At 32.3% G+C, this 24,873-nt stretch overlaps 2 protein-coding genes across 4 annotated transcripts in view; both read right to left on the bottom strand.

Moving 5' to 3' along the window:
• Positions 1–1,491: 1,491 nt before the first annotated feature.
• LOC143343493 (DNA damage-regulated autophagy modulator protein 1-like) lies at positions 1,492–12,061 on the bottom strand. 3 transcript variants are annotated; one of them, XM_076768464.1, is made up of 8 exons: positions 11,932–12,061; positions 7,052–7,146; positions 5,238–5,359; positions 4,927–5,153; positions 4,397–4,535; positions 4,174–4,331; positions 1,964–2,071; positions 1,492–1,761 (listed from the first exon to the last, which is right to left on the bottom strand). In XM_076768464.1, the coding sequence occupies exons 2-7, from the start codon at positions 7,120–7,122 to the stop codon at positions 2,003–2,005; spliced, it is 786 nt and encodes a 261-aa protein (XP_076624579.1). In that variant the 5' UTR covers positions 7,123–7,146; positions 11,932–12,061; the 3' UTR covers positions 1,492–1,761; positions 1,964–2,002. The 3 variants fall into 3 exon arrangements, with proteins under 3 accessions (XP_076624579.1, XP_076624569.1, XP_076624583.1); XM_076768454.1 differs by having other exon boundaries at positions 11,825–11,953; XM_076768468.1 differs by lacking the exon at positions 11,932–12,061 and adding an exon at positions 9,564–9,624.
• Positions 12,062–20,211: 8,150 nt separating this feature from the next.
• Positions 20,212–24,873, bottom strand: part of LOC143343082 (uncharacterized) — a 200,262-nt gene continuing 195,600 nt past the window's right edge. Inside the window, exons 7-8 of the mRNA XM_076767625.1 lie at positions 24,144–24,431; positions 20,212–21,067 (exon numbers count right to left, since the gene is read on the bottom strand). Of these exons, the coding sequence (XP_076623740.1) occupies positions 20,685–21,067; positions 24,144–24,431 (671 nt within the window). The 3' untranslated portion in view covers positions 20,212–20,684. The remainder of the gene's footprint in view (positions 21,068–24,143; positions 24,432–24,873) is intronic.

Genomic DNA, 24,873 nt, shown 5'->3' with positions numbered 1-24,873 from the left:
GAATGGTGACCACGTGGAGCATCTACTGTGAGGCAGTGCAGTTCTCTTTGAGTATGTGGACACTTGCGGTCGGGACAATCGTGGTGCGCGTACACGTGGACATTCGCGGACGGGACAATCGCGATGCGAGTATGCTCGTGTGTAGGTGATTTTTATCCATAAAAAAATGTGTGTGTTCAAAGAGGCATTCACCCTCTCTCTGTGAACATCTTGTCGGGCGAGTTTTGATATGCCCCTCTGGATGTTCATAAGACAGGTTGAATCCCATTCGACGTTATGCGTTTTCCTTCCTGGGAGTTGACGCAACAACGAGAGGCTATGGGATCTCATTTAACGTACCACGTTTGCCGTCCTGGGAATTTACGCAAAAACGAAAGGCGATCGATAAGTCGGTAAGCTTGGTTTCTCCAACACGCCGTCTCCTGATTAACCGCGCTTACGCATCTGTTCGCAAGTTGCCGCGTTTCAGGCGAAACTTTAAACGTTAATAACTTTGCAACGAAGCCTCCATCAACTAATTGTTATTCTTAAGTTTTGTCTTATTTTGGCCTCTAGAATCGCTCATATAAATTTTTCCCATGTGTGGCCGAACACCCGTATACATCTCGCTATTTCTGTGATCAATTAGTATTTTGATTTTGTACATTTCTGTAAGTACTTTTTTTTGTCAGTCTTACAGATTCTCAACTGTATTATTTGCGTAGTGTTTAATAAATTTCCGTTTATATGTTTCTAATATAAATATCAATTTTGCAGATTCTGTCAGCAGACTCATCTCTTCCACTGGACCCCCAAACTTTTTTCTAGATTGTTTGATGTAACTAATTTAAAAGATCGAAGGCACTTTGTTTTCGAAGGCATTTAGTTTAAGCTTCGACGTTAATTTTCAGTCTGTATTGTACGTTTCAATTGTATCTCCACAACGTACTAAGTAATTATTGTATAAGTCGATTCTCTTTCTTTCTTTCCCTCGTTCCTGGCTTCGGCGACCGCTGTCGGCTACCATCTTGTGCAATACTATGAAGTTAAAAATACCTAGTTTCATTTAAAAATATAACAGAGAGCTTAATTTTTATCGAAAATCTTTTTGTTTTTAAATTTAATTAACTTCGATAGAAAACTTTTTTTATCAGATCATCGAAAGAGGCTGAAAAATTATGAGATCTAATTTGTGCTTCACCCTGTATATTACACTTATGTATATGTATAATATTAAATCTTGATACAATACACATATCAAGTCATACAATTATGCATTAAAAAAATCTGAAATTTTTGTTTATTTTAACATGTTACTATTTTTTAAGTCGATAGTATTTTCTATTGTAACTAGAGCAGAGATTAATTTTCGATATTTCTTTTCGTGCCATTTTGAACAAGATTAATAATTTTCAACTTTTTTCGGCTAATGTTAAGAACTTACGGTTTTTTCAAAAGAAATGTGTGGACAGGTTGGAGATTATGGGGAGTAAACAGACGCAAAGACAAATTTCACATTAATTTTATTATTTTTGGTACGTCATTTGGATAAACTTTCCATTATAATCACGCAAGAATTAAGTCAGTAAATTACTCTGTTACTGAAAGCAGTGGGTTTTCCATTTTTCCTATTTTATTGTAAGCCGTCATGTATCAATGTTTTTCTAGAAATAATATTATTCTTCTATAAATACTACAAAATTATGTAATTCGAGTCTGATAAAATTCAATTACAGGAAGGGTCTCGAACTTTCCCATAAATCAATCTCAGTGGACGTCATCCTAAAGTTAAATTGAATAATAAAATAATAGTTAGGGTTCTCATATTTGAGATTTAACATTGTTATACGTATACATAAAAGGGAAATTTTTTATCTGCAATTTAGAATTTACTTAAGGTTCTAAGTTTTCGGTTTTTTAACATTCCTGAATCTGCTTAATCGGTACAAATGATTTATAAAGGAATATTTTAAAAGTAATGTACCTCAGAATTTAGTTTTGCTTCCCAGTTTTAAGTTTTTTATCATTCTGGAATCTGTGAATCCAACTTGTACGACTTATTGATGTCTTGGTCCTTGTCCAAGTATATCAGCTGAAAACAGAGTATTCAAACATTTGTTAAAAATTGATTTCCGATTATTCTCGTTTAAATAATTTTTCACTCGATAGAGCGAGGTCAGTCTTATTTTCATTTTTTTTTACCTGGTATCGTGGTGAATTTTCATACTAGCAACCACATTTAATTTGTGGGTAATCAATAGATTGAATGCAATTGTACAAGAAAGTCGCTGTTTTTTATTTTTTAATATGCATATACTAGTTAAGGGTGAAAAGTAAAAGTCTTACTAAGATATCCGAGTACTCAAAATTTTCATTGTAAGTTTTGATTTGTGATTCTTCAAATGTGAAGCTTTTCTTATAGATGTAAATTCAGATTGAAGAAATCAAATATAAGTAAATTTATTAGTACAGGGAAACATCGATGTACAGTACTCTTACGTAAAATAGACAAATGTCCACTCAATGGCATTATTATATAATATGACATTATCTTCATCATATAATAATGACAATGGAAATTACTAAAAATTTTACAATTAGCAACAAAGTAAATACTAAAAGATCGTGTTTGTCACCGGAAAATATAAACAATCTGTTCTTCCTATATCCAAACAAAGACTTATTCTTTTCCTGTATAGAAACGTAACTAAAATATCTTGCTAAATATACAATATTTTTCGCATTCTTCGATCTTAATCATTTAATCTAACTTGCTCTCTCTAATTTGAATTCAAATGTATAATGCTTTTTATTATACAAGGTGTTCGGCCACCCCTGGGAAAAATTTTAATGGGAGATACTAGAGGCCAAAATAAGATGAAAATCAAGAATACCAATTTGTTAACGGAGGCTTCGTTAAAAAGTTATTAACGTTTAAAGTTCCATCTGTATTGAATTTTTTTTTAGAAAGTGAGTAGGAATTCGGGGGTAGGTCTATTCACCAAAAATTATTGTAAGTGACCCCCACAATCGAAAATAATTTTTCCAGAACGATTTGAAATTTTTTTTTTCGCCGAAAAATTTAGGCACCTACCCCCTGTCGATTTTGCTTCAAAATAAGTTTTTGATTTTTAGTAATTTTGTTTGGCGGCCTACAGAAAAGTTGTCTAATACTTTTTTGTAGGTATCCATGAGCACCACTTCAGAAAAAAGTTTCATTGAAATATATTCGCTATTGTAGGAGTTATGGACGTTTGAAAATTGGACCATTTTTATGGGGTTTTTTTTATTTTCCGGAGTCAAGAAACAACTTTTCGAATATTATTGGAATTTCTGCATATTCTACACTAAAATACGCGTAGTTTGCTTTTTTAAACATTGAAATCGTCCAATCCGTTCAGAAGTTATGACGTTTTAAAGATATGCATGGAATTTTAGGGAAGCATTTCTCTGGCCTCACATTAGATTTTTGGTAAACAATTTTTTTCTCGAAAATGCGTAGGATTTTGGGGATATGTATAATGACTAAAAATGATTGTAATTGCCCCCTGTAATTAAATATAATTTTTTTAGTATGATTTGAAATTTTTTAATTTCGTCTAAAAAATTTAGTACCTACTCGAATTTTTTTCTCGAAAGTAGATAGGATTTTGGAGGTATGTGTATTTACCAAAAATGATTGGAATTGACCCCCGCAACCAAAAATAATTTTTGAGAATGATTTGAGATTTTTTAATTTAATTGTTTAATAATTCTTTAACAAAGCCTCAATCAAGAAATTGATATTTTTGATTTTCGTCTTATTTTGTCCTCCAGAATCCCCCATTAAAATTTTTCTCAGGGGTGGCTGAACATCCTGTATAATAATGAACAAAGGAAGATACGCGATACTCAGATTTAGAAGTCAAGTTCGAATTATAATGAATATTCAGAGCACTGCCTGATTTCTGCCTAAAAAAATATAGTTCATCTAACTAAATAAACGATTGTAGTTTCACTAATGGTTGATTAATTTACTAACTCATTGTATATTCTTTGTACAAGTTTTGTAGATATTTTGAAAAATTGAATATGCTGCTTTGAACAATGTGAGTTAGTTGGATCTCACCCTGTTAGTAGAGGTTGCAAATTACATTTTTAGGAAGAGAATATTTGTAATTATTGTAAAGGTAGTAGAAAGTGTAACGAGTATACCGTGACCACAGGATCCTCGAAATTAATTGAACGAAATTCTGGTACAAATGTAAGGAGGAAAGCGCAGTAGACAATCGCCAGAACCCACTCGGAAATAGCGCTAGCAACGTGCCAACCCCAGCCACCGTCTGTTGGCAGCCATTTCTTGTAATCGTTGCCTGCAAAGGTACACAATCATGGATTATACAAATGTTTTTGTGTAAAGGAAATGTAGAAAAGTTACCTTGGAAGTCTAACATGGAAATATAGCCGGGGACAATTGTAGCTACTGTTAAAATTAACGTCGAAACTGAAAGGCACGCACGTACGTAAACAACGATTTTACCGTTCACAGCTGGCACCATTTTGTGACTTAAGTACGTCTGAAAGAACATTAAGCTCATTGTAAAATAATATTCAGATAAACATTAAACGGTACTGATTATATCTTCATTTCATATGTAACGTATATTCATTTATTTTTTTTTTTATAGGACAATAGAATATTTCTTTTGTGAATCTGTCGAAAAGGTCCACCTTCACCTATTTCAATACGGTTGATATATTTTATAATGAATATTACTTTGAGTAACTTTTATCTTTTTATACATATACGCTCCAGTGATATGGACCAGGAAAATTGAGCGTATATATACGCTAATGATGCAAATGGGTTAAAATGTAATTCAGTCTCAATTTGGTCGTCGACTGTCACATAAAAGCGATGGTTCTGGATTAGAGTGGGTTAAATATCTTCAGAGGTAGCTATTTTACCTGAAGGCAAAAGTAGACGGTTCCAGTCGTGAAGCAAGTCATTGCTCCGATCATGTGAGCTGCAATGACACGAGCTTCTTGAAAATTAGCCAGAATATCGAGACCAAAGCACGCTAAAGCGCCGCACCATGCCGTCGCAACAACAATCTTTTTGTTAACGAGATCGCTGCCCCTTTCGAAGTGCCATTGAGATACTTGTCGATGTCTGATGTAGACGCAACAGGCGACTAAAAGGAAACGCAAGTTATCATTATTTGCAGTTCCATGAACTTCTGGTGATTGGTTCCAACGCAAAACTTATCGAAATTTACGGAGCAGCGCGGCTATATTAAGGAACTGGGCAAATATACACGACTCCGGCGACAACGTGCCAGTTTCCGATATGTATGGGAATCCTGGCACCACGTGGTCCCACTGTACTGAAATAGTGTATCTGAAACACGAAAAATTTTCACGTGAAGAGGTATTTTTTTTTTTTTTTTTTTATTTATGAGCATTTGAAACCCTTCTGGGTTTATTTCGCTTTACAGGAATAAGTGGGTACAATGATATAGAATACAGAAATAATACAAGGAGAATACACTAGTAATACAAGTGAGTACAGTAACAATGTTCGTTAACACTAAATATGCAGATTACAATTTTTGAAAAAGGAATGAATACTAACACAAGCTTCAATATTTGACTTCGCTATGAGTGTGTCTACAAGTTATTAACAATTCAAATCGTTCTGGAAAAATTATTTTCGGTTGCGGGGGTCAATTACAATCATTTTTGATGAATACATATATCGCCGAAATCCTACACTCCTTCGAGAAAAAAATTCGGGTAGGTGGTGAAATTTTTCGGCGAAAAAAAAGTTTTTCAAATCGTTCTGAAGCAAAAATTGAAAAAGTACTTGAAACTGCAATATATTCTCTAGGGATTGACATTCAAAAAATTTGGTTTTAGTGAAAATTGTTATAATGGCAGCTATTTGTATTTGAAAAGTCGAATTTGAACGAAAAATTTGTATGTTTTTTGTTTATATTTTCCGAAGTAATTAAATCGGTTAGCTAGATCTCAGGATATCTTGCACACCGTTTTTGAAAAATTAGCTGGAAGCGATGACAAACGCAAACAAGGATCATTTTTTAAAAGAATTAACGCTGTTTTCCATAGCTCATACTATGGTAAATTGAACCACAAAAACTTATATCAATCAAATATTTATTTTCGTCTCTGCAGTTATTTATAGTATGTTTTACTTTTGAACGCGTCAAAGGGCCCTGCCCCTTTAAGAAAAATGTCAAAGCTATTTATTTGTTATGTACGATTATTTAAATAATTAGAAAGAAACGCTCACATAGTCAATTGTAAGATCACTATACAAATTAGTCTTTTAGTATCGAACTAACAGTCTCTGAATAGGAATAAATAATTTGTGAAATATCAATTTAACCCTTTGCATTCCACTGACACTGCTATGGCGACAAACATAATACGCACCATAGCTCGATTAAGGTTTTATTTATGATAACATAAATTAAATTTAGGAAATATATAAATAATATTTAAATCGTAGGTATTCATATACATGTTTGTAGAAAGAAGAGTATTTTTTTATTTTTAGAAGTCACATCACACGATTTAATTTGACATTGCTGGTCGTTCATATTAATAAATACTCTCGGTAGTGCAAAGGGTTAAAAGAACCGTTAAAGTATCTCGTAAAAGTATCTCGTCGTGAGTCATCGAATCAGTATTAAAATTAGGGGTATTTACAAAACGTTTCCCACGAAGCCTGCGTGAGGTAGCATAATGAATCAAAATAATCGTGATTTACATCATGGTAACAGAAACAAAACGCTCGGCTGTCGTAGTTTCCGATACCGTGGCCTTAATCGATCGTAAACTGATCGATGGCCATCGGTTCTCGATATTCCAATTACGGTTTCGTTTTCATCGTCAACCATTGTTCGAATTTGTGCCTCCGCCGGCAACGAAATATCTGTTCACATCGAAATTAAATGTGTATTTAAAATCTCGAAACATCATGTCCGGTTCAAAGTTTCCGACAATCCTCGAAACGAAGAAAAGAAGTGTTGTGTCTTATCGATGCTAGGATGTACCTCGTCAGACTTACGTAATCAGAAACGTCACTGGGATCAGGATGAACAGGCTCAACGGAATAACGTGCAACTTTCCGTAAGGCATCCTCGAATAGTTCCTTCAGGAGTGCTAAAAAAAATGTTCCTCTTATAAAGAGACACTATAATTAACCCTAGAACCATCGAACTGATCAAAATGACCCATTCGTAATTTCTAATACAAATTGTAAAAAATTTACTCGACTGGATTTTTGATTTCGTTACTCTTGAATTTTGTCTTATTTTTATTTATAAAATCCATACCAGCAGATTGTAATCAACAACTTGTACACAAAAAGTATACGATAATATTAGGATTCCATCAGAGTCGAGTAAATTCTATTCACGAATAACGGATAAAAACTTTAGATTTATTTGTAAACTAACTTTCATTTAAGTTTCATTCATATATTTATAAATTACAATTTATTAATAGGTTGTTTCTTAAATCAACATCCTGGCGAACGAATGTACAGCACAAAAAAAAGTGTATTCTATAAATAAAGCTAAGACTAAAATGTTCCATAACAAAAAACCCATAAATGCTTTGTTTAGAAGTTATTACAAAAATATGAACTGTGAAACTCGGTTGAGATTGAGGATATTAAAATAAGAAAAAAATTTATAATAAAGTAAAGTCAATCTTTTGTAAGCATTCGATACCGTGAATTTCTTTGCAATTTACTAAATATAAACTTGAATAATAGTTCAAAATTTTATGACAACAAAAAGTTATCATCGAAGAGAGAATGCTTCAGCATCCAAGGTAAATGATAGAAACTAAACTCTGATAAAGAAATGTTTAAATTATCCACATAATTCTACGTTAAAAATATTTTTTCGTGTCTCAACTAGCAGTTGCTCTCTTTAAACAAAATTTTTGTAAATTTGTTTGTTTAGTAACTAAACCAACATTACAGTTCATATTTTTGTTGTAACTTCTTAAAACATTTATGAATTTTTTGTTATATAACACTTTGGTCTTATTTTTACTTGTAGAAAGAACACACTGTTGTAGTGGGTACGGAGAAATGCGGAACACCCTGTATAAGAGAATGAATAAATATCGTTTTAATTTCTTTGTACAAATAAATACACCATAATTCTATTATCCTTGCATTGCATATTCTAATTGAAACTTCTTTTATAATATAGTATAATCGCAATTATTGCATCACAGTCTCATTCATTCTACGTTGTTAACAATTAGAGGGGATGGTTGTTAAGCAGTAGATGTAGAAGAAGCGATAGGTTGTCTCGATTATTGCACGAATTTTCTGCAATAATTGACGTTTCATTGTAGTAAAAACTAATTTTGATCATCACAGTCCATTATGGAACATGGAGCATCTAATAACAGTACCAAAACAAAATTAAGCAGAGCTAACCACAGAACAAGACAACCATATATGTAATTCATATGTTTAAAAATACCATATCATTAGCTAGAATGAAGACATCAAAATATTAATAATTCTAGATTGAAATGAATTCTTAAAAAGCAATTAAGACTTCCATTTTACTTTAGTTGGTAACTTTGATGCAATTGATTTATATAATAAAATTTAAATCTGTGAAAAATAATTTCATCGAAATTTACAATATTTGAAACATTATAATATATTTATTACAATAGTACTTCATTAAAAAAATATTATTAATCACGTCGGATATAGCGTTATCAGCTGAAAGGTCATTGTCAAAGTTGAAAATTATAGAAAATTACTTATGGTTGGTGATCAGTTAAGTAAAATTTTAGCTATTGTTGATTTTATCAAAAGAAGATCGAGATAGTGAATAGCTTATTTTATATTAATATCATAATGAAACTTGAATCTAAAAAGGCTACAAAATTAATTTACGGCTTATTTCAAACATGGGACATCTTTAACTAGAAAATTGTATTGATAACAATGGTCGTGTATTTTTATGTGTTTTTACCTTAAATATTGTATTATTGTCAATAATAAAATTTTGTTTAGATTGTACTTCTTATCCTATGAGCGAAAGAAACTACGTTTGCAAAATAAATTGATAATATTTTCCATTAGTATAATAGATTGTGGATATTTATGCACATAAGATATGCAAAGAACGTACATCATTCATGGACTTAAAATGTGTATTCATGCACAAAAATATATATTTACCGTGTAGAACATTGTCTAACTTATTGTAACTTGCTTTTGCTCAATTGCATATTTATTAATAATAATTTTTTTAGAACTTTCTAGAATTGGTATTTTTCTAATTTTTCAAGTTACTAAAACAGTAACATACTTAACGTTTCTTTATTGCAAACCAACGACGTGATTGTCAAATTACAAAAAATCAAATCTTTAAAACTTTTAGAAAGAACACCGTGTTAAAACTGACTGCGATCGAAATAAATTTAGATCGATGAATAAAACGTTATCACATTTTACGAAATTGTGAAGAAAATATTTTATCCAATTTACTGTAATTCAGCAACATAATATAAACTTGTAATTATAATTACTAACGTACCTCACGGCATAGAATTTAATGTTTTAATATATTATATTTCGTTCTGCGATAGACAACGATTTCAAACTATACAGGGTGTTCGGCCACCCCTGAGAAAGATTTTAATAGAGGATTCTTGAGGCCAAAATAAGACGAAAATCAAGAATACCAATTTGTTGATGGAGGCTTCGTTAAAAAGTTATTAACAATTAAATTAAAAAATTTCAAATCGTTCTGGAAAAATTATTTTTAGTTGCAGGGGTCAATTGCAAGCATTTTTGGTCAACAGACATACCCCCGAAATCCTACGCATTTTCGAGAAAAAAATTCCTAACCGAAAATATAATATCTGGTCAGAAATGTCTGCCCGAATTTTCATTCGAATCTTTAAAATGTCATAACTACTGAACGGATTGGAGGATTTTAATGTTAAAAAAAGCAAACTACGCGTATTTTGGTGGAGAATATGTACAAATCGCAAAAATATTCGAAAAGTTGGTCCTTGACCCCGCAAAATGAGAGAAACTCCATAAAAATGGTCCAATTTTCAAACAACCATAACTCCTACAATTGTGAATATATTTCAATGAAATTTTTTTCTGAAGTAGAGCTCATGGGTACCTACAAAAAAGTATTAGACAACTTTTCTGTAGGGTGTTAAACAAAATTACTAAACATGAAAAAGGAATTTTTAAGAAAAATCGACAGGGGGTAGGTGCCTAAATTTTTCGGCGAAAATGAAAAGTTTCAAATCATTCTGGAAAAATTATTTTTGGTTGGTGGAGTCAATTACAAGCATTTTTAGTCAACAGACATACCCCCGAAATTCTACTCAGTTTCGAGAAAAAAATTCGAGAAGGTGTGAAATTTTTCGGCGAAGAAAAATATTTCAGATTGTTCTGGAAAAATTATTTTCAATTGCGGGAGTCAATTACAATCATTTTTGGTGAATAGACATACCTTCGAAATCTTGCATATTTTCGAGAAAAAAATTCAATACTGTCGGAACTTTAAACGTTAATAACTGTTCACGAAGCCTCCATCAACAAATTGGTATTCTTGATTTTCGTCTTATTTTGGCCTCTAGAATCCCCCATTAAAATTTTTCCCAGTGGTGGCCGAACACCCTGTATAATCTCTTGATTTTAGAAACTAAATTTGAAACAGTTGTTGAAATTTGACATTCATTTGTCAATATTAATTTGTTCACTGTACACATGCTCCAATAGTGTTCCAATACACTTTTCAAACTTTTCGCGGTTTTTGAATCGTACTTCAAACAAATGTGCTACATATTGAGGAAATATACAGCATATTCGTGTGTAGGCCATTTAACTGAAATATGCAAATTGTATGCATTATGCAGAATATGCAGAATAAAAAATACAGTTGTAAACCCATCGAGTGACAAACCCAGTTTAACTATAAGTTGTATTTTTCTATCTACTTCCTACAAAAATATGCATTTATACGTCTATTCATGGGTATTTTGATTAATCAACAGAATTGATTTCCTACAGTACTACAATTACAGTATCGTGTGGTGTAATTGCACAATAATTAAACAGTTTATGATTACACCACTATTAGACAATTATTACTGTGTACTTACAGCGTATTAACGGTTTAATTACATGTTACCATATCGTGATAAATATAATTAGATAACATGTCGTTCGACGCTGTTAATCAAATCTATCCAGAAAAAGTACTTATTTCTGAAGGGATAAAAAAGTATGTAGAATAAGTGTTTAGTCGAACACGTGCAATTATAGAAATGAGATGCAATCGTAAAAGTATAATTTCTCCCGTGTAAAAACAAATAAAGAGTATTCGATTCCATTACATTTATAAGAATACAAATCGACTGTGGATGTTTATGCATTTATATCTCAGAAAACTACAGAATGCACTTAATATGCAAAAATATAAGAAATACTCAAAGTAAGATACGAATTATTATATTTAGGGATTGAGACAACCCGCTACAAAGGTCCCATTCCATTAATTCTATCAATAAAAATATGAATTTGCATAAAGATCCACAGTCTAAATATAAATCGTCCAATTCGTGGCTGTGAGTTTATCGTCTGATTTAATTCGAAGTAAAATGCCAGTGTAACGATCGTTGTTTACCGATTGACTGCTTCTGGAGAAACATAGTTATTCAAGTGACAAAGAGTGTTCCGAGAAGCAACGAAAGGTCGATTGGGACAGTGTTACGCGGATAGAAGCCGCGAACGATCGCTTTTAAGTCGTTTGAAAGAAGTCTGACACCTTACCTCGAGGATTCGATCGGGTCGCTGGTATCGCTTATGTGAAATAAAGTGTCTGGGGCTACGTGATGGGGCGCTTTCAGGCAACTGTCCGTCAGCAGCTCTTAACATACCTATTGCTCTACGTAACCTGCCAATCGCTGATTAACGCGTTCGATTGCGTTCCACTGAAATAAACGCACCGCGTGGATTCTATTCTGACCGCGGTTCGTTTCATTCGGACGTCGACGTCTAACGATATCCTTCCTAGGAACCATTCTTCCGAAATCCAGAATTTGGGTTCAACCTCGCGCTCCAGATCGCTATAACGAGACTTTCGAACTGGAATTTAAACACGGTGAGCAATTCAAATCGTAACCGTTAACTTGTTTTAGGGATTTTAACTGAAATGGTATTTGTTGACTTTTCCAGCTAGATTGGAATAAATATACTTTGGAGGTTTGTGAATATTTTAAGACAAGATAGACGAGAAGCAGCGTGTATTCTTGATGTTTCTAGTCAAAGGTTTAAAATTATTATTAATTCTGTGAGAACAAAATAAACTTCAAAGATTAATTTGAACAATTTCTTTCGGAAAATTCGAATAATATGGAAAGATCGATGGGTATCCATAAATCGTAGAATAAAAACATGAAAAATATTTTTATAATATAATATTGCAGATATTGCATATCTTCTCTCTTTTGCTATTACGTTCCATATCTTAAGAAGAATATATTTATTTGTGAAAGATAGAGTGAATTTAGAAATTATAAAACAAATTGGAACTTGTATAAATAAGAAATGGAGCTAAACATAAATGTTGATTGTTTATATTTACAAGCATTATTAATAAAAAAGTAAAGGAGAATAGAATTTAATATATACGAACAACATTCACATTTAATTGTATTTATATACTAAACATTCCTTATTTGTATAAAATTCAGTTTGTTTTCCAGTTTATTAAAGTTACTCTATCTTTTGCTAATAAGAAAGAAGTTTTGTATTTCGAGTATGTTTAGGTGTTTTCAAATTGAATGAAAGTTAGTTTTTAAATTTAAAAGGAAAAATATGGCATCTGTTGATTTTTTCAAAAAGATTGGAATAATTAAAAGCAAAATGAATTAATCCAATATTACTTACATCGTTTTAAACAATTGTGTTGTCTTAGACATTCCTTTTAAAAATGCTATCTCTTGATTTTTCTAGCAAAGTTGCAATATTTGTTCAATGTCAAAAAGGTAACAAAATGGATTAGTCGAATGTTACGTATAGTATGGCGATTAAATTTTTAGACATTTTCAGCATTTTGTATTATAATTATATCTGTTGAATTTTTCAGCCGAATTGTTCAACGTGAAAGACATTAAACTAAAACGAATTAGATGAATCTTAGGTATAGCAATGAAATTTCTCGACGTTTCGAGTTGCAATTGTTTTACATATTTTTTATTAAATGGTAATCGTTGATTTTCAAATTTTAAAATGATTTATTTCAATATTAAGTACAGTATTACGTTAACATTCTCTATTCTTTCCGTGGAGTGTTTCGTGAATTTTTATTACAAATTTTTAAAATGGTAAATCGTATATGCCAAAAAGGTAGCGTTTATATGTGTAAATCATGGAAGTATTGGTCAACGAGGATTAAATCGGTGTTATGGTTGGATCGTGACTAAAGCGAATTAGAATTTATCGCTAAAGTGTTGCTGATGCACAGTTGGCCGCGTTCGATAATTCTCGCATGCCAATGCGCGTAATAAACATTCGCATTCAACTATGTACATACTGGCTACCAAGGATTCGTAATTGAAATCGCATTATGGGTTTTACGTACACTCGTATCCTATTGGGATATTCGGCAACTTATTCTGTAATTCCAATTAATTTCTTTCAGCATGCTATCTATTATTTATTATAGATAAAAAATATTCTTTCCTTCTCGAAAAGCAAAAGGAACTTCTGTTCCCGTCTTTCTTTGGCGAATATATCCGAAACAATAGAATTTCCTAATTTAATTATTAATATCCTCTATACCTATACATGCAAGGTGTTCGATCACCATTGGGAAAAATTTCAATCGAAGATTCTGGAGGCCAAAATAAGACGAAAATCAAGAATACTAATTTGTTGATGGAGGCTTCGTTAAAAGGTTATTAACGTTTAAAGTTCTGCCAGTACTGAATTTTTTTTTAGATAGTAGGTAGGATTTCAGGAGTAGGTCTATTCACCAAAAATTATTGTAATTGACCCTCGCAACCGAAAATAATTTTTCCAGAGTGATTTGAAACTTTTCAATTTCGCCGAAAAATTTCAGCACCTACCCCCTGTCGATTTTTCTTAAAAATTCGTTTTTTATTTTTAATAAATTTGTTTGACGCTGTACGGAAATATTATCTAATACTTTTTTGTAGGTACCCATGAGCTCTACTTCAGAAAAAAGTTTCATTGAAATATATTCACAATTGTAGGAGTTATGGTTGTTTGAAAATTTGACCATTTTTATGGAGTTTCTCTCATTTTGCGGGGTCAAGGACCAACTTTTCGAATATTTTTACGATTTGTACATATTCTCCACCAAAATACGCGTAGTTTGCTTTTTTTAACATTAAAATCCTCCAATCCGTTCAGAAGTTATGATGTTTTAAAGATTCGCATGAAAATTCGTGCAGATGTTTCATTTTCGTCGACACCTTTCTGAATTTTTTTCTCGAAAATGCGTAGGATTTTGGGGGTATGTGTATTCACCAAAAATGATTGTAATTGATCCCTGCAACCGAAAATAATTTTTTCAGAATGATTAAAAATATTTTTTCGCCGAAAAATTTAGGCACCTGCCCCCTATCGATTTTTCTTAAACATTTGTTTTTCATTTTTAATAAATTTGGTTGGCGCTGTACAGAAAAGTTGTGTAATACTTTTTTGTAGGTATCCATGAGCTCTACTTCCAAACTAAATTTTAATCAAATCCATTCACTAATACAGGAGTTACAGCCGTTTGAAAATTGGGCGATTTGTATGGGGGTTTTCTCGCTTTACGGGGTTAAGTAATAAGTTTCCGACATTTTTGGAATTTCTTCACATTCTTCACCAAAATACGCGTTGTTTGCATTTCGAAACATTAAAATCCTCCAATCCCTTCAGGAGTTATGATATTTTAACGATTCGCATTTCAGGGAAGCATTTCTGGCCTCACATCAAATTTTCGGTAAAGAATTTTTTTCTTGAAAGTGGGTAGGATTTCAGGGGTATGTCTATTCACCAAAAATGCTTGTAATTGACCCCTGTAACTAAATATAATTTTTTTAGTATGATTTGAAATTTGTTAATTTCGTCTAAAAATTTCAGTACATACTCGAATTTTTTTCTCGAAAGTGGGTAGGATTTCAGAGGTATGTCTATTCACCAAAAATGCTTGTAATTAACCCCTATAACTAAATATAATTTTTTTAGTATGATTTGAAATTTTTTAATTTCGTCTAAAAATTTCAGTACCTACTTGAATTTTTTTCTCGAAAGTGGGTAGGATTTCAGGAGCATGTGTATTCACAAAAAATGATTGTAATTGACCCCCACAACCAAAAATAATTTTTTGAGAGTGATTTGAGATTTTTTAATTTAATTTTTTAATAATTTTTTAACAAAGCCTCAGTCAAGAAATTGATATTCTTGATTTTCGTCTTATCTTGGCCTCTAGAATCTCCCATTGAAATTTTTCCCAGTGGTGGCCGAACATCCTGTATATTGGAAATTGTATTTATTTTATTCTTTTCCATGCAATATAAAATTGTAATATAAAATTCTTTTGTATTGTATAATCAAACAATAAATTTATCAATGAAAAATCATGAAATGATATAATAACCAAAAGTTTTGGAATAGGGCTGGGAGTAACAAAGTAGGAAGAATATAACAATAAAAATAATGTTTATAACGAATAAGATATTAGTAACTTCAAGCATATTATCATTTATAATAAATGTTTTGACCTTTGATTTAGATTTATCATCAATTTTCACGCGACACCAACTAACTTCGGTTTTTTATTTGTTTCTCTTCTAAGTTTTGCGTCTCATGTAAAAGTGATCTCACCACTCCTTTATTTGGAGAGACTCCTCAAATTACAATCTTTATTTGCCATTGATAAACGAGTAACAAAGACTCCAATACTTACAAAAAAATGTAACACGCATTGCAACATGCGTATAAGAATATTTGTTTTATGGCATTGGAAAGTTGTAAACCGAAATTAAAGCTACGTTAAAATTAATGCCGGTAAAAGTGTGCTGCCGGCGATATTTCAGCTCCATCGAGGTAATTGCGAAGGAATGTACAGGTATAAAGTAGGTTAACGAAGGGAAACATAGTTGGGTTTGATGAATTTCATATAGACTGCACTACACAGTTTAATTGATCAGTGAATAAATTGTTTATTTTGTTCCATTATGGATATCACGAAAATTGCCCCTTTATTATTGTTCGCGGGAACAAATGTTATTGATAGACTGTGGATTTTTATGCAAATTAATATTTTTATTAATAGAATTAATGAAATGGGAGCTTCGTAGAGGGTTGTCCCAACCCCTAAATATAATAATTCGTATCTTACTTTAAGTATTTCTTATATTTTTGCATATTTAGTGCATTCTATAGTTTTCTGAGAATTAAAATTTCCCATAAATGCATAAACATCCGCAGTCCAGTTATTATAGTGCACGCCAGCGAATTGATTCTGTGTACGTTGCACATTTCGTTCTTATTAGCTTTTTAGGTTTTGAAGATAACGCGCAAAGAGAAAATAGTAGAACGAGGTAGTTGGTAAAATCACATTTTTGTATTAACAACGTTACAGTATTACAATATAGGCAGTTTGTTCGGTGTTGCTCGTTTTTGCTGTATTCCGCGGGATAAACGGCCATTCGTAAATTATTGTTCCTTGTACATATTTGTTTACGCAACGCGGTCGACTAGTTGTCTCGTGTTATCGTACTGGTAACGACGATACGACGAACGCAACTTAAAATGTTGCTCGTTTTATATTTTGCAAACGTGAAGCACCGTTAATTAAAAATATTTGATGACTGGATTATTTTTTTTTAAATATTCCAAATCTCCTTTCTCAATATTCACGATTTCCAATAATCTTTTTTCACGAAATTACATCGATTCCAACGAATAAAATTATTCAATTTTAAGGGTAACAATTTTTATTTCAACATTAATCCGATTTGTTTCAATTGTTTCATTTCCAATACCGAATTTCTTGCAAATTTTTCAAACATGATTAATCCAGAGCACCTTAATAATAATCTAGATCGTATTACCACACGCATGCGTATACGCTTATTACCACGTATACATATAAGTGAGTGTGTCTATGTACATGACATGTGTCTGTAATTACTAATATAAATAGTTTTATATATAAATAGTTATCTCTGGACCTTGTACCGTCCGCGGCTCATTCAATCGCCGAAGAGAAACGCTGCTCGTCGAAAAGCTCTCAAAATGTCTCGAACGACGGTACAAAGATAAATTCTTGTATCTGGCTACATACTTGTGTCGTTATACTATACCGCTTATCGTTGCATACGAGCTTCGATTGGACTAGTTTCAATACCTTCAGCTAGCTTCGCCTACATGTAAGCATCGACCTTTAATTTAACCGATCTCGCTTCAAAGAAGACTCTAGGTCACGGTTTATACATCGACAGGAATTAAACGATCACGATTTCTCATTTCAAAGTTTCACAATTATCGAGTTTAATTTCCGTTATATGACAATCGAACTCATAGTTCTTCGAACAATAGTTCTCTAATTCATATTCGATTTCAGTGTTGTTTCAAATTGCACTCAACTTACTGCAGGTTTAAGCGTAAATTAAATTAGCTATAGCTTAAAGGTCTCGATATTTCCCGCAGAAATGAATAGAAATAGAAAATATTTTTATCGGCAAAAATTCATTGACCTATAGAAGTTTTCCTTAGTTATTTCAAGACGAAAAATCAGAAATGTCCCATTCAACGATTATGCAAATAATTTATCCACAAGAGATACATTTATAATAATTTAATTGGCGAAGAAATAATGCACGTTCATCAATATGTTACAGACAACATTATTAGTCTAAAAGATATCGATTTTTAAAACTTATAAAATGACTTTTGATCTAGTACACTTAAAGACATTCTCTTCTTTGAGTATTTTATTTACAGGAAACGACGAGATTAAGAGTTCATCTTTGTCAGATTTTCTAATAAAACACACATTTTAAAATGGTATAATTAAATATCTAAATACAGGGTGTTCGGCCACCCCTGGGAAAAATTTTAATAGGGGATTCTAGAGGCCAAAATAAGACGAAAATCAAGAATACCAATTTGTTGATGGAGGCTTCGTTAAAAAGTTGTTAACGTTCAAAGTTCTGCCTGTACTGAATTTTTTTCTCGAAAATGCGCAAGATTTCGGGGGTATGTCTATTCACCAAAAATGATTGTAATTGACTCCTGCAATCGAGAATAATTTTTCCAAAACGATTTGAAATTTTTTAATTCTGTCGAAACATTTCACCGCCTATTCGAATTTTTTTCTCGAAAGTGCGTAGAATTTCGGGGGTATGTGTAATGACCAAAAATTATTGTAATTGACCCCCGCATTTAAATATAATTTTTCCAGAACGATTTGAAATTTTTTAATTTTGTCGAAAAATTTGTCCACCTACACGAATTTTTTTTTCGAAACTGTGTAGGAATTCGAAGGTGTGTCTATTCACCAAAAATGATTATAATTGACCCCCGTAATTGAAAATAATTTTTCCAGAACGATTTGAAATTTTTGAATTTAATTGTTAATAACTTTTTAACAAAACCTCAATTTTCGTCTTATTTTGGCCTCTAGTATCTCCCATTAAAATTTTTCCCAGTTGTGGCCGAACACTCCGTATATTTTTAAAATTAGAAGCTTCTATATTTTGCTTACTTTTTAAATTAATTCTAGTTTATCAGTTTTTAATTTCAACATCACCATTTTCAGCCTGTTTATTGGTCAATATCAGATATATCATAAACAAAGGATACCTATAAGAAAGAAATTATTAATTATCTTTTATTTGTAACGTATCTGAAGGTGATCAATAAATTGATAGAGAACGTTTACGTTGTCAATGAATAAAATTTATTTTCTTGGAAGACTTTCTTATTTTAGAATTAATTTAAAAATATATTTTTTGTCGAGAAAATTAAATGTATCTTTTTAAATCACTGTAAGCAGCTAATAATTTCGATAATGAACACTCCATCTTTGTTAAATCAGTAGAATTTTATTTACATTTTACTTGGTTTTAACTTGGAACTTCGCTTTCTGAATGGAAATTTAAACGAAATTTTTGCAAAAATAAATAGCGAAGTTCCGGGTTGGTTATTTATTTTTGCGTATGTGTAAATCGGTGATCGTTCAACCCGTGCATCTACGCGTGGCAGTGAACTGGCACGAAGCTTAAACAAATACGCCGACGCGAGTCGAGGTTACTCCCCTGTGGACGGAACGTTTCCGTGGTTCCTCTCGTCGAAAGCCGACGTTATTGTCCTTAATTGCACCGTGAATTAAGCGACCTTTACTGGAATCTTACGCCCTCATCGAATGCTGAACGCTGTATAGATTAGGTCGCCACTGTTCACAAACTATCGCTAATACCATTTCTAACAGTACCTTAAATCAAACAGGAACAAACAAGATGAATTTTAAAGGCAGCGCGATGATAACATAAATAAATCAATTCCTCTCGCTTCTTTCCAAGTCTAAATAATGCAACAGAGACGAACAAAATTCTGGTGCGGATCAAAATTTCGAATAACAAATAAAAGATATATAAAAATTACAATCGTATTATACGTCATTTCGAATCGTTATACTCAGTTTTCATTCATCTATTATTGCAATAAAATTCTGCCCATCTCTGTCGTGCTGCTAAATACGCGACCGGTTAATCATCTTTTAATCGGTCTTCAATTCATACTATATACTTGCACAATAATATCCTTCGTATCGAAAACCAATTCGTTCGTTGTCCAAAAATTCATGGCTCAAAATCACTTTATATATCTACAAAGTAGTACGGTACAAATTCGAAGAAAGTAACTGTAAATGTACAACTCGACAAATTAGAAAAGATCCCAGGGTTGGGAAACAATGGCCCCACTCCGTCCCCCACCATGTGTTCGTAGGGACTAGGCCTCTTTTGTACGTAGTTTCTCAATAGTGACATTTTTATACGATTTCAATTCGTATCCTATAATCTCGTATTTCCTTTATTACATGGAATTTTTCGAAATTCGAAAAGCCTGATTTAATCCGTTCCTTAGTGACTTGATTAACATTATGAAAGAGCTTATTATGAATTTAATGCTTCCTTGGTAATTCAGTTACACTTAATTGTAGAAAATGACAAAATGTAGAATTAAATGAACTTTTATACGAATAATTTGACGTATAAATTACAGAATTTAATGTTTCTTTTTCATAGTAAATTTTTCCTAAAAAATTCTATCGGTTAAACGAAATGTTTACCTTCTACTATCCAAATTATATTACGAATGTTAATAAATAACTTTTCAACTGCGTTCATTCGTGCAAAAATGCAAAAACTTGTAATTGATTTTTTTATTAATGGAATTAACGAAATCGGAGTTTTTTAGACAATTGTCTCAACCCCTAAATACAATAATAATTCGTATCTTGCTTTAAACATCCACAGATACTCAATTCAGCCATTCCCTCGGGGATCTAATAGAATTTGTCAAACTATACATTGAGAAAAAACAACACCTTCCACTAGTTACGATAGATCTTTTGGGTTCACCTTTACATCGCGATCCCAGGATCGTGTTACGCGCTGGCTTCGTCGATCACTGTGATCACCCTATTACTAGGAGGCACATTCGTGACGTGCCATTTCGGTTTGGAATTGGTTTCTTCGATCGACGGTTGAACTGCCATCGGTCGTTCAAAGTTTGTACGGCTGCCCTTGGAACGCGCCAGGGACCACCTTCGACCTCGACGATCAGTAATGATCGGCATCTCGGCGATCAGATTGTTCTCGAACTCCGAGAGCATCAGATAGTTCTCGACCTTGTTACACGAGGTTATACAGTCACCGATATAATCGAGATCCTCGAGCACGTTGTCCGGGAGATCCATGTCGGCAATTCCCTCCTCGGAGATACAGGTCAGCTCGGGTTTCTCCGGGGAAATTGCGTCGATCATCTCACCTGCGACAAAATGTTATTTGTCACAATTAAATCTTGATTTTATTTCGTCATCGTTAGAGTACGGTAACAGTTTTCATTTTGTGTTACGAGACGCAGTAGCTCCTCGATTCATGACGAAAATTAGAGCCTGTTAATCAATTCTATTTTAAAGCTAAACCCAGCTACGAAGCAGCCACGTATTAAAGAGAAAGCTCAATTTTTCAAAGATTAAAATTAATTATTACAAGTACTATACAAAACGATTTTAAGGTTAATCATTTTTTAAATCTTGGTTTTTGCGTACAGGAAAAGTAAAAAGTGTTTTTCCTGAACTTTTTAAAATTGTATAGTTACATAAAATTACGACATCCTAATATAGCTATCGGTATATGGAAACATAACGATTGAAACAAAATAGAAAGCTTTAAGTTTTAGTTCTACGTGTTTTTTTCGTTTTATAAAATATAAATATATTTTGTTCTTTTAAATATAAAAAAGATAGAAGTATGTAAAGTATTTTATATTTTTGTCGAATAGTGTAATTGCATATTTAGATAGTGATTACCTGTGGAAGGTGAAATTTCGGTTTAACGATAAGTTGTGCTTTTTTATCTACTTCCTATAAAAATATGCATTTATACGTCTACTCATGGGTATTTTGATTAATCAACAGAACTGATTTCCTACAGTACTACAATTACAGTATCATGTGGAGTAATTACACAGTAATTAAACAGTTTATAATTACACCACTATTAGACAGTTATTACTGTGTACTTACAGCGTATTAACGGTTTAATTACATGTTACCATATCGTGATAAATATGATTAGATTACATGTTGTTCGACTCTTTTAATTTCGATTAAATCTCAATTTTATTTCGTCATCGTTAAAGTACGATAACAGTTTTCACTCTGTGTTACGAGACACAGTAGCTCCTCGATTTATGACGAAAAATAGAGCCCGGTAACTGCCTTGACGCGAGGGTCGAAAATCAATTCTATTTTAAGGCTAAACCCAGCTAAGAGATAGCCACATATTAAAGAGAAACTTTTCAAACATTAAAATAAATTATTACAAATACTACACAAAACGATCTTGATTTGTTAATCTTTTTTTAAATTTTAGTTTTTGCGTACAGGAAAAGTAAAAGGTGTTTTTCCTGAATTTTTTGAAATTGTTTAGTTACATAAAATTACGACATCCTAATATTACTATCGATATATGGAAATACAGGGTGTTCGGCCACCCTGGGAAAAATTGTAATGGGAGATTCTAGAGGCCAAAATAAAACGAGCATTAAGAATACCAATTTGATCATTGAGGCTTCGTTAAAAAGTTATTAACGTTTAAAGTTCCAATATTTTATATTATATCGAAAGTACGTAGGATTTCGGAGTTATGTGTATTTACCAAAAATGATTGTAATTGACCCCCGCAACCGAAAATAATTTTTCCAGAACAATTTAAAATTTTTCAATTTCGCCGAAAAATTTCAGCACCTACCCCCAATCGATTTTTCTTAAAAATTCGTTTTTGATTTTTAGTAATTTTCTTTGACGCCCTACAGAAAAGTTGTCTAATACTTTTTTGTAGCTACCCATGAGCTCTACTACCAGACTAAATTTCAATGAGATTCACTCACTATTGTAGGAGTAATGAACGTTTGAAATTGGATCATTTTTATGGGATTTTTCTCACTTTACGGGGTTAAGGAACAACTTTTCCATCATTGTTAGAATTTCCATATATTCTTCACTAAAATACATGTAGTTTGCCTTTTGAAACATTAAAATTCTCCAATCCGTACGGGAGTTATGATGTTTTACAGATTCGTATGAAATTTCAGGGATGCATTTCTGGTCTTATACTAGATTTTCAGTAAGGAATTTTTTTCTCGAAAGTGCGTAGGATTTCGGGGGTATGCCTATTGATTAAAAATGATTGTAATTGACCATTGCAACCAAAAATAATTTTTTCAGAACAATTTAAAACTTCAATTTCGCAGAAAAATTTCAGCATCTACCCCCAATCGATTTTTCCTAAAAATTCGTTTTTGATTTTTAGTAATTTTCTTTGACGCCCTACAGAAAAGTTGTCTAATACTTTTTTGTAGCTACCCATGAGCTCTACTACCAGACTAAATTTCAATGAGATTCACTCACTATTGTAGGAGTTATGAACGTTTGAAAATTGGACCATCTTTATGGGGTTTTTCTTATTTTCCGGAGTCAAGAAACAACTTTTCGAATATTTCTGGAATTTCTACATATTCTACACTAAAATACGTGTAGTTTGCTTTTTTAAACATTAAAATCGTCCAATCCGTTCAGAAGTTATAACGTTTTAAAGATATGCATGGAATTTCAGGGAAGCATTTCTGGCTTTACATTAGATTTTTGGTAAACAATTTTTTTCTCGAAAATGCGTAGGATTTTGGGGGTATGTATAATTACCAAAAATGATTGTAATTGCCCCCTGTAACTAAATATAATTTTTTTAGTATGATTTGAAATTTTTTAATTTCGTCTAAAAATTTCAGTACCTGCTCGAATTTTTTTCTCGAAAGTGGGTAGAATTTCAGGGGTATGTCTATTCACCAAAAATGCTTGTAATTTACCCCTGTAACTAAATATAATTTTTTTAGTATGATTTGAAATTTTTTAATTTCGTCTAAAGAATCCAGTTTCTCCTCGAATTTTTTTCTCGAAAATTCGTAGGATTTTAGGGGTTTGTCTATCCACCAAAAATGATTGAACTTGACCCTTGCAACCGAAAATAATTTTTCCAGAATGATTTGAAATTTTTTAATAACTTTTTAAATAAGCCTCAATCAAGAAATTGATATTCTTGGTTTTCGTTTTATTTTGGCCTCTAGAATCTCTCATTAAAATTTGTCCCAGGGATGGCCGAACACCCTGTATAAACTAACGAGTGAAACAAAATATAAAGCTCTAACTATCAGTTTTACATGCTTTTCTTGTTTTATGAAATATAAATATATTTTGTTCTTTTAAATATAAAAAATATAGAAATATGTAAAGTATTTTATATTTTTGTCGAATAGTGTAATTGCATATTTAGATAGTGATTACCTGTAGGAGGTGAAATTTCGGTTCCAAGGACAAGCGCAGCTGCAGCAGCCCCCGCAGCTGCTACGTGTGGACCATCGTTTTCCGGTTCTTGACTGAACGATAATCTTCGGCGTTGTGGACAAGCGTCCGAAATACAGAGATGTTTGGTTCCGTTAGACCTGGTATGCTTATGCCTCGATAAGTTCCTTCTATGGAGATCTATGAAGAAGAGGGTGAAACTGCCAACGAGAACGCAGGTCGAGCTGAAATAGTATCCGGCCTTTCCACCGTACCCGACGTTTATGTATCCTGGAAAATATATGATCCTGCGTCTGAGCGGTTATACTTTTCCATAATTCCTTGTATTATTGGCAGAAAGAAAGATTAGTTTCGAGTTCAGAGGTATTTGGTACGATAAGTATGTAGAATGTGGATAACGTCGAGTAATTTTTGTCTACGCATGAGTCAATCAAAAGCTGAATAAAACGTCTGAGGCGTTAAAGACACATACGCCAAAATGCTAATTCGAGAAAATCAATTTGAAGGTTTCCATTCGAGCGATACTTAACACTTTAAACATGGAGATAATTTTGTTTTACATTCCATTTAGGCTACGTGTAAATGCACGAGCAGAAAATCTCATGTTTGTTTAAAATGTTTTAACGAAATCCATTAAAAGACTGTATGTTACATTGTATAAATATTCCATGTTAAGAGTGTATATTGTTTTATATTATATAAATTGTAAAAT

This window comes from Colletes latitarsis, chromosome 1 (assembly GCF_051014445.1).
Source record: "Colletes latitarsis isolate SP2378_abdomen chromosome 1, iyColLati1, whole genome shotgun sequence".
NCBI classification, from domain to species: domain Eukaryota; kingdom Metazoa; phylum Arthropoda; class Insecta; order Hymenoptera; family Colletidae; genus Colletes; species Colletes latitarsis.
Note: the sequence above shows the minus strand (reverse complement) of the source record. Positions and strands in the feature narration are given on the sequence as shown.

What these genes read in the sequence shown, in the direction of transcription:
- LOC143343493 (XM_076768464.1), bottom strand. Translation starts at nt 7,122, where the DNA reads ATGCCTTACGGAAAGTTGCACGTTATTCCGTTGAGCCTGTTCATCCTG. An exon ending in CCAGTGACGTTTCTGATTAC is followed by an intron (nt 5,360 to 7,051) that starts GTAAGTCTGACG and finishes TTCGTGTTTCAG; the next exon opens with ATACACTATTTCAGTACAGT. An exon ending in CCGTCTACTTTTGCCTTCAG is followed by an intron (nt 4,536 to 4,926) that starts GTAAAATAGCTA and finishes ATGTTCTTTCAG; the next exon opens with ACGTACTTAAGTCACAAAAT.